Below are 11,013 nucleotides of genomic sequence, written 5' to 3'. Positions count from 1 at the left end.
CTTTGTAATCAGAATCAATAACACTTGGATTGATTAATATATTGTGATTTAAGAACCATGATGATTTTCTAGCTATTCTTCCAAGACAATTGTGAAACCACCGGAAGGGGAGTAGGTCTCCCGATCCGGCAACAGGTTGTTAAAACCTTTCACTGTCAGGATGGGTGGATGGAGTCTTTTCCCCGCAGTAACGGGCTTTAATGTTTCGGGTCGAGTGGCGGAGGGAGGAGCGCGTCGGTGAGACGACAGGCGATATACGAGTAAACGAGGAGGCCAGGTGTAACATAAGAAAAATTAACAATTTATTAACGCAAGTTCGGATAGTACATCGTCTAGTTCGCATCCCTAAACCGCGGAAAGACCGAGAGAGAGCTTACAATAATTGGTTCCATACCTCTTGATCTGTTATCCACTCTACTCTTTGAATTAGGAAAGTTCACTGGTTAAAAATTCACTGGTTAGGAAAGTTCACTGATTAGGAGAGTTTTCTGGTTAAATATTTAAATCGATGATTAAGGAAAGTTCACTGATTAAAAAGGACACTATTTTTAAAGTTATCGGCTCCTGGCACCTGCTCTGGAACGACTCCCCCGAGAAGGGGAAGGAAGGGGTTTTTATAAGATCGGCGTGGGAGAATGGTCACGTGATTGATTGTTGTGAGNACGAAAGCTGTTTTTATTTACTGGTAAAGAAGAATATTTTTCCCAATCAATCGACATGGTAGGAGGTGTGTATTTTGTAAGTCTACGAAAAAACAACTGGCTATATAATTTTTTTATTTTGTAATTGAATATAAAAAAATTTTTATTTGAATATAAAATTAGTTTTACAATATATTTGTTCATAAAATTATGTACAGCTTTCCAATGTTAAAATTAGGAGAAGTAAATGTTAACATATATTGATGTTTTAAACATTTACCACAACAAGGATTTCATTGTTACAATAACAATTCTTTTTACAATCACTAATTTCAACATTTTTGTTATTACATTCATCATCGCTAATCTCAACAATCTCAACTTTTTGTTATCAATTTCAATTATATTTTCTACATAACTTTCTTCTGTGATTTTATTTCTACTAATATAATTTTTGTACATTCCTCATTGGTTTTAAAAAAAAAAATTTCTAATAGTGTTGGATAGTAAATTTTTTCAAAAATAATTTGAGCTATTACTTCTCCGCCATTTATTATAAAGTCATCATAAAGTTATATATTAATATTCCAATGTTGTCTTTGTAATCAGAATCAATAACACTTGGATTGATTAATATATTGTGATTTAAGAACCATGATGATTTTCTAGCTATTCTTCCAAGACAATTGTGAAACCACCGGAAGGGGAGTAGGTCTCCCGATCCGGCAACAGGTTGTTAAAACCTTTCACTGTCAGGATGGGTGGATGGAGTCTTTTCCCCGCAGTAACGGGCTTTAATGTTTCGGGTCGAGTGGCAGAGGGAGGAGCGCGTCGGTGAGACGACAGGCGATATACGAGTAAACGAGGAGGCCAGGTGTAACATAAGAAAAATTAACAATTTATTAACGCAAGTTCGGATAGTACATCGTCTAGTTCGCATCCCTAAACCGCGGAAAGACCGAGAGAGAGCTTACAATAATTGGTTCCATACCTCTTGATCTGTTATCCACTCTACTCTTTGAATTAGGAAAGTTCACTGGTTAAAAATTCACTGGTTAGGAAAGTTCACTGATTAGGAGAGTTTTCTGGTTAAATATTTAAATCGATGATTAAGGAAAGTTCACTGATTAAAAAGGACACTATTTTTAAAGTTATCGGCTCCTGGCACCTGCTCTGGAACGACTCCCCCGAGAAGGGGAAGGAAGGGGTTTTTATAAGATCGGCGTGGGAGAATGGTCACGTGATTGATTGTTGTGAGGTAAAAGGTACTCAGACGGGTCAGAGTTGTTCCCGGGACCATGCTAACTATCAACTTTGGCGTTGGAATGCGGGATTAGTTTCGAATTGAACGGATGTTTATGTCGAACATAAACGAAAAGTTTTTTTTTTTCCCCGTTAGGTTTCACTTTAAGTTAAAAGAAAATTTAATTAGATTTTAAGCAAATACGGGACAATTAATCGACAAATAATCGGTAAAAATTCCGAATCTCACATTCACTCCCCGTTTTCTTTAAAATCGCACTTAGTAGTGTGATTTTAACCTTTCTGATTGGTTTGTCTGGGTAGAGGGGTGTTTACATAGAGAATGGTTCAAATGACCCTTTGCTCTCTTTTTTTTCTCTCTCTCTTTTGGCACCAAAAAAAAATTCTTTCGGTTACATAAAAATGTCGCGTCGAAAATAAAAGCGATAAAAGAATCCGATGTGAAATTTAACACATTGATTATACAAATAAATCCCGGCACGTGTCATTCGCGACAATATTTATTACTCGAGGTGAGAGGACTGATGTCTTCAAGCTGGAGTGGTTGATTGGTCAGTTGAAGTTCCCGTTGACCTGGATACGAGGGTACGGGTCAAAGTTCGATAGGGTCGAGATTGTGCTTTGTCTCAAAGTTCTTGGTTTCGTCAGTTGGATTCTGATGTGCACGAGGTTGTTTTGTCGACGATATAACACTCTCAAGCTGATTCTAGACTAGGAGTAAGTAGATTGTTGTTATTTTGTAGTGGCGATCAGGTTAGAACTTCCGGGGCGATAGGTTGATTGGCACTTCGAAGTGTCAGAATAGTTGAGGAGTCACGTGCGTTGGACGTCTTCGGCTTAAGAGGTGAAAAGTAGCACTTTTCTTTGATTAAAACAGTAATAAAAGTTAATAATAATGGAAAAATAATCACTGAGGCCCTTATAGAGGTATATGGAGGTTACATATATTATTTTTACTCTCTCTCGGATTTAAAATTTTAAATTTAGGATATATATAAATCTAGGAAAATTTTTAAAATTATAGGAAAGGTTCCGTTTATAAATTCGAACGCCGAGAAATATAAATTCGGAACGCCGAATAACTGGAAAAATAAAAAAAAAATAATACAATGGTCGTTGTCGAGCGTCGACTAAGGTTAATAGCTTTGAACAATAAGTTTGTGTGCTATTTGGGTAGAGTCGCCTCGGGGAGCGATTTCTCGGGAAGTGCTTGGTTGCGGGTTGTGTTTCTGTTGACTTTTTCTTTCGTTGAGGGAGATGTTTTCTGGGTCGGTTTCTGTAGGGTGCGGTTGAGGTGGTGACTGACGTTGTTTCTGTTGAAGGTATCAACGAATGATATAATAAAAACATCCTCCCATAACAACAGTACCTAAGCAACTGGTGATTACCGTTATGACGGTTGAGAGGTAGGATGGAGATGTTGATCTAGTTGTCATCTGTAATAGGTGATTGAGGTCATAAGTGACGTCTGATAAGGATCGGTCTGCTAACTTGATATCGTAATCGGCGTTTAATTTTTCCTCTTCTTGGGTTTGTGGTTCGAGGAGACGTTTTTGAAGGATTTGTAGTTCCGTTTGGTTTAAAAGTTGTTCAATTTGGGGAACAACTAGGTGTTGTGCGACCTCTAGTTGTAAGGTTGATTGTCTTTGAAATTGTGAGGTTAGGATGATTCCGGGTAGGTAACCGGTACATGCAGTTGGGAGATTAATCCTTCCCGTATGATTCAATTTGTGTGTTGTAGATATATAAGGTGCTTTCTGAGGTCTTGTAGGACATCTAATAGTTAAGGTGAGAGGTTCAGGTGTGGAATAAATCCAGGTTCCCTGTCAATCGATTCTTTTAAAAATTGGAGTATATTTTGCAACGATTTGTCGAACACATAGTTCTTTAACTTGGGGTTCGATTCCATTAAATAAAGCATATTTACAACTTTGGTGAGGAAATCGCTGGATCGGAACAGTCAACGAACAAATAGGTAAATGATCTATCTTGCACATGGCGAGTTCGAATCGTTGGAGCAACATATACAATTGTCTATCCATAGACAGAGCAATTATAGGATATTCGGTTTGAAATTGGAAAAAAGTTCTTAACATAGGGATGTACGTTGGAAATTTGACAATTTCATACATATCAAAATTATCCACTGGGAGTAATTAAGGGAATTTTTGTGAAAACTCGTAGATTACCAGGTAAAGCTACTGTGACGGTAGTCAGCCGCTGGTAATATTTAAACAACGTATCCGGTTGGATAGGTTCGATCATTGCGTAACCTTCTGGAAGTTGAAGTTGAATGTCTCTTAGACTTTTTAACATTACTTCTCGTGAGATAAAGTATGTACTTAATCAACCTTGTTCCAAAATATCAATGGCTTCTCGTAATTCTACTACTTGGAAATGAAATTCTTGAACGGAGAATTTGATCGTTTGTAGAATTATCTCAGAGGCTAGGTTATATTGGTATAAATTCATGACTTCTCCAAAATATTCTTGTCGTTTAAATAATATATAGATCTGGTGTCTATTATGCTTGCTTATATTTAGGGTATCATTTAATAAGGTCGTTTGCGAACGCAATAAGTGAAGAATTCCTTCGTTACGCTGTTTAATGTTCGATATTTCCTTATTCAAGGCTTCAATTTCTTCGGACGTAGCTGTTCCGAAGAGGAATTTGAGGGCTTTCCCTCCTATGTCTATTAAGCCTCTTCTTCGTTTAGGAGATGGGTTTAGAGTAACTAGGTCAGTAAGTTCTTTATATCCCTTATGATAGGTGAGGAATGAAGCTCGGAGGAGTTCAAAACCTTTTGTAGGGAGATTCCATTGGGTTTTAGGATTTTTATCCTTTGGGGTTGTATGTTTTCGTTGTTGGATCATGGCATCTAAATAGGATAAAGCTTGTGAGATGAATTGAATCTGTCGTTCCACATGTTCAAAGTTGAGTTTGGTGACCAGGGTCCAGTGACTTGTGGTCATCAAAAAATTTCCTTGGTGAAGGAAAAGTACTCCTTTAGAAAATTCTACGTGGGTTGATGCAGGTTTCATGGCCGTAGACTTGATACTGAGGATAAGAAAAGTGATTTGGAGATAATTCGTTTTGGCTCCGTAGATGATGTCACCGTCACTTTAGGTCAGTTTGGTTCAGGTTCACCCTTAGTGTATGAGAAGTTTCTTCCACTAGAATAGGAAATATTTTTATTGATTGTAAAGGTTCCCTCGGGAAAAATAAATTTGATCAAACCAAATTTAAGCTACGACTAAATTGTACAACATACTACAGGGTAATGTAGTTGATGCCCTTCCAATATTTCACCATTTTAGTCCCGATCCAAAGGAGAAGATGGTGAGAGAAATCAATCGAGGTATACGACTTCGAGTGGGTCGTGACATAACCCGAGGTTGATTTTCCATTATTCCTTGCTTTCGGAATACATATGGAGGAGTAATTTCTGGTTTTCCTTCCGGTTCCGATTCTTGCTCAATGTCATTGCCCTCAATTTCGCTTTCCGGGAGTATGGAGGCTAAATTAAAGTCCTCCTGGGAAAACGTAAGGGGTTGTGAGGTTATCATTAATGAATTGTCTTCCGAGGTTATGGTGGGCGATTCGATGGTCACCTCTGTGTGATCTTGCGGAGTTATAGGTTGCTTGAATTTTTTCCGGCTTCTTGCCCTCCGGTTTGGTTTCGTTCTCCGCTTTTCTCTTTTGGTGTGAGCTGTTTGTCTAATTTGGAGGATATCCATAGAAGGTTTCTCCCTTTCAGTTTGGGGTTTTGATCTACGCTTCCTTGTGCGCGGCCTTTGAGAAGTGCAAAAATGGATTTGTTTTCCATGGGACAGCACCACCTGGGCATGGTCACGGTCAAATGTCAGTTTCGCCGCCTTTATGATATCTAGGCCTAAGATTCCGTCGCAGGGAGTAGTAATATCGTCTCGTACCACATCGCAAGGTACCATAAATTTCTGGCCTCTTAATTTAAATGTGGGCCTCGCCGTTCCTATAATCGTTGTTTGCCTTCCCAGGATGGGTCCTAATTTTCGTTTAAGGCCAAATTTTACGTAAGTTTTTCCCTTCAATCTGTTGGCTAGGTTCTTTGATATGAGTGTATAGTCCACTTGAGGGTCAATTTGCATTTTAACCGGAATATTATTCACATAGATTTGTATAATAGGGTTTTGGGTTTCAACGATTCGAGTGAACCCTATTCGTCCTTTCCATCTTGTCTCGGTTTCCTCTGGAGGGGTTCTTCCGATAGAACAATCAAATATAGACTCATTTGGTGACGTTATATAATTAGTGTTAGATATAGGATATATGTTTCGAGGAGAAAATTGAGGTCGTCCTTTGATGCTTTGAACATGGCCTTTCCAACGGTTTTGCGTTGGTTCCGTAGGTTGCGATCGGAATCGGACCCGATTTTGGTCAGTTCCTGCGTCGTTTCGCCGTGGGGATTCGTTTCATAGGCAGGCGCCTTGATTATCATTATGATTTCTTCGGCGAACAGGAAAATTCTGTGTCCGATTTTGGTTAGGTCGGTTATTCGATTGATTAGGTCGACTATACGACCGATATTCGTTACGCCTAAAAGCAGGAGTGGGATATGCTCTACTATTACTATTCCCTCGCTGATTTCGATTAAACGGCACATTTCTAGAGTTGAGTCGAGAAGGGGCTCCAGTTAAACCGTCCATTCGCGTTTTCAACTCCTCCATCGCTGCTGTTAATTGTTGTAGGTCATTGGGTGAAGGAGAGGAGTGTGTTGTTCGGTCGCCTTCCCTAACAGTGCGCAAGATCCCACGCGGACGTGCCGTAATATTTTCTATCATCTCCTCGCTAATAGCGGCCTTTTCCGTTCGCCTCACCGAAGTTCCGAAGAAGTCCTGTGGGGTTCTGACTTCTTCGAAACTTCGGTGAACCAATTTGTGAAACCACCGGAAGGGGGGGTAGGTCTCCCGATCCGGCAACAGGTTGTTAAACCCTTTCACTGTCAGGATGGGTGGTTGAAGGGTTCTTTTTCCCGTTGTAACGGGTCGAGTGGTGGAGGGAGGAGCGCGTCGGTGAGACGACAGGCGATATACGAGTAAACGAGGAGGCCAGATGTAACATAAGAAAAATTAGCAATTTATTAACGCAAGTTCGGGTAGTACATCGTCTAGTTCGCGTCCCTAAAACGCGGAGAGAACGAGAGAGAGCTTACAATTGGTTCCATACCTCTTGATCTGTTATCCACTGAGGACAATTCTCTTTGAATTAGGAAAATTCACTGATTAGGAGAGTTCACTGGTTAAATATTTGAATCGATGATTTAGGAAAGTTCACTGATTAAAAAGGACACTATTTTTAAAGTTATCGGCTCCTGGCACCTGCTCTGGAACGACTCCCCCCGAGAAGGGGAAGGAAGGGGTTTTTATAAGATTGGCTTGGGAGAATGGTCACGTGATTGTTGTGAGGTAAAAGGTATCAGATGGGTCAGAGTTGTTCCCGGGATCGTGCTAACTATCAACTTTGGAGTTGGAATGTGGGATTAGTTTCGAATTGAACGGATGTTTATGTCGAACATAAACGAAGAGTTTTTTTCCCGTTAGGTTTCACTTTAAGTTAAAGGAAAATTTAATTAGATTTTAAGCAAATACGGGACAATTAATCGACAAATAGTCGATAAAATAATCGGTAAAAATTCCGAATCTCACATATTGAAAGAAATATTAAATATGCAAAATGGGATTTAATTTCTCAGTATCGAACATAAATTTATTAATAAATATAGGTCATTCTATTGATTGGGAAATAATATTGCGATACCAAAATCTATCAAATACATTCTTTAAAAATAACATACAAAAATTAGATATTAAAATACTTCTACACTATCAACATTTAATTACTGATACTTTAACTGATTTACAAGATATATTGGATTGGGATTTAGTTTCTTGGTATCAATTATTTTCCAAATATTTCATAGAAAAATTCCAAAATTGTCTTTCTTGGTGTTATGTTTTAAAATATCATCAACTTAACGATTTCTATTTAAATAACAACACTAATACCCTGTTACTCCATGTTCTTGCAGACGAAAAAATAACTCTTGATTGTAAATCAAAAATATATTAAAACTCGATCTAGTAATAATTTTAAGTATTGCTATAGAATACAAAAAAAATAATTTTATCATCCATCACTGTAGAAATTATTTCTAATCAAAAACATTTTAAGTGTAATTTATCTTGTATCGTACATTATATTTCGCCATAGAAATTTCTAATCCACAGTGTGTCATTTCCCTACTAATCATGCATAAAATATGTCTACAAATGCAGTAAAATATTAATAAATTTTTATTTAATTTACTTTAAGCATATTTAAATGTGAATTTTGGATGCCATTTATATTATGTGTCAATTAATGCAGATAATAATTAATTAATTTGATTTAGATTCAACAGTGACATGTACCAAAAAATGGAAGTAGTAACTTTCCTGCGTGTGCATTGAAATCTAATTTAAATAGCAACGTCATCGATGATTTGTGTCACAATGTCTAATGACGCAAGGCAACCTCAGTGTCAACTAACTACTGATTCAGACTTATTAAAAAAAAAAAAAGTTGATGGCTGCTATCAACTCATTATTACTAGATCGAGTTTTAATATATTTTTGATTTACAATCAAGAGTTATTTTTTCGTCTGCAAGAACATGGAGTAACAGGGTATTAGTGTTGTTATTTAAATAGAAATCGTTAAGTTGATGACTCATAAAAAAAAAGTTGATGGCTGCTATCAAGTTCTATGCATTTGCTAAAACTATTTAAAATGACTAAGAGTAACAGACCACAGTATACCTGAAGAAGGTCGAAAACATTTGTACTCAGTGTTTAATTAAGAAACTAAGTGAGAAAGTTTTGTCTTAGTCATGGCCATCAACTTTTTTAACATAAGAAATTAGGGGATCAATCTTGCTATGTGAATAATTTATGGCAGCTCTTGCTGGGTATCTTGTTAGGCAACTGAGTTATCGTACAGCAACCAGTGCAGTTATGAGTTTGAAATTCTATTCGTGAACTGAAGTTTGACATTACTTATTTTTATTCAAATATGTAAAATTATTTATATTTTGGTTTTAGGTTATGAAGCACTGTAAACTATACAAAGAATTGTTTAATAATGAATGTTCCTTAAGCCCATATAATCAAAGTAAACGAAAATTAAAGCGTGACCATAAGGTAATGTTATTTATTAAAGCTTTTGTTTCAATAAGGAAATAAAATCATATTTATTTTACTTTAATGAACTTAAAATAGAAAATGTTATACTGAAAAGATAAATAATAGCATTAAGACTTAAGTATACACTAATGAAATAAAGAAGCTAAGAAATACACTAAAGTTGATGAACATTTCTAGAACTTCTGAGTCCCATCTTCAGATCTACTTGAAAATTGACTTTTTTATTTAAACTGCTGTAGAACATCTGCATCAATTTGAATGTATGACTATTTCAGGAGGCAGATGTCAATCACTGCATAAAGCATTAGAAAATTAACAACAAAGCTATAATTCTGTACAGTTTATATAAAATAGTTCATTTTCAAGCATCTTTATTCATTGAATTTTCAAGTGAATCTGCAGATGGGTCTCAGAAGTTTTATCTTTATCAAAACTACTTCTGAATTGCAAAATATTTCTTGACTCTGTTATTTTCATTAGTGTTTGCTGAAGCCTTAACATTGTTATTTATGTATGGACTTGTGAGGTCCAAAACTCCCTCACTTGCTTACGTGTTTTTGCACTCTTTCTCTGTGAAAAACAGAGTTGTAAATGGTAATTTGTGTCAAACTCTTAAGTGGGAGAGACAATGTCATAGTGAAAAATTAAGCCAAGAAAGTGGCTGATGATGTCTGAGTTTGTAAGCAAACAATTTTGAGTTTAAATGCACAAAAAGAAAAATGACGAAAACACTTCGCATGTCAGTTAAGTAATTAGTCCAGATGTCGCGATTCTCAAGCAATAAAACACCTTTCCTAATTAATGGCTATCATCCCAGGGAGTTTGCAAGTAAACATTGGAGAAAGTGATAGCCCCGGTATGGGAGTGAGGTAGATGCCCATCCCTTCTGACCTAAATTCAGCCCTTAGCAACAGAACAAAAGCCAATAAGGAGAAGGAAGAGTCAGATCATCAACAATTGAAATCAATGATTCAAGTCTGAATGAGATAAAACTCTGCGTTGGCTACAACCACACCGACAATCCTAAGGTTGTTGGTGTAGATGTCACCAGCACAGAAGTTGTTGTCATGTGTCACAGCCATCTTGCACAAATGTTGATTCCATACCTCATAGAGAGATCCACTATCTCCTCAGGGTGATTCAGCACTTCAACGAGAGATCAACCATCTCTGTTTCAACCCAGTTAACCTGAATGAGAGAGCAACCATCTATTTAACCAGATCATGGATATCATTCTTACAATAAATGGTGTAAATGGGAAGAATTGACAAATTTATTCATGTCAACAATTATGAAGAGTGAGAGTAATATAAGATCAGAATAATCCTTCAGAAATCCATTCCTAGGACAAATTCTGAATTTAGTATAGTTTCTAAATCTGAATTTGTTCATATTGTAAATCATATTGGTGATGAAATTAAACATTTAAATGGAAAAGAATTGCTATTAACTACCAAACAACAGTTATTGATGGCCTTATGATTTTATGCTACCAGAAGCTTTTAGAGGATAGCTGGTGACCTTATCAGATGTTTTTTAAGATGTTGCAAATGAATAATCTCATTAGTTGAATAATTCCCAAAAGAGGAGAGTAACAGTGAAGAAAGAAATAGCCAACATTTTGTGAAGTTCCTTTGGACAATGTTAATGTGAGGATCCGAATTCGGAAGTGTTTATATCATCTCATCATAATATCACATTGTAGTTCTACCTTCATTCCACGGTGTCATAAGATCACAGTACAGCTATACTTTTGTTTAATAACTGTCAACTTTTACAACTGGGAGCTAAACATCTGCTAAGTTCTCAGGCGTAATAACGACGCTTTCTCAGCACCTTTCGACCTAATAGCGCGATTTTAACAATTCAACATTAGACACGACAACAAA

At 36.8% G+C, this 11,013-nt stretch overlaps 1 protein-coding gene across 3 annotated transcripts in view; it reads left to right on the top strand.

Annotated features, from left to right (window-relative positions):
* The first annotated feature begins 717 nt into the window (after positions 1-717).
* Positions 718-11,013, top strand: part of LOC111633667 (deoxynucleotidyltransferase terminal-interacting protein 2-like) — a 23,074-nt gene continuing 12,778 nt past the window's right edge. The window contains exons 1-2 of one of the 3 annotated variants that reach the window (XM_023378279.1): positions 718-738; positions 9,023-9,121. In XM_023378279.1, the coding sequence (XP_023234047.1) occupies positions 718-738; positions 9,023-9,121 (120 nt within the window). Of the gene's footprint in view, positions 739-2,100; positions 2,114-2,491; positions 2,622-9,022; positions 9,122-11,013 lie in introns of those variants that run through there. The other 2 variants (XM_023378294.1, XM_023378288.1) reach the window with 2 other exon arrangements.

Source organism: Centruroides sculpturatus, unplaced genomic scaffold (genome assembly GCF_000671375.1).
Source record: "Centruroides sculpturatus isolate CEXI.00-Female unplaced genomic scaffold, Cexi_2.0 scaffold54, whole genome shotgun sequence".
Taxonomy (NCBI): domain Eukaryota; kingdom Metazoa; phylum Arthropoda; class Arachnida; order Scorpiones; family Buthidae; genus Centruroides; species Centruroides sculpturatus.
This window is presented reverse-complemented; position numbering and strand designations above follow the sequence as displayed.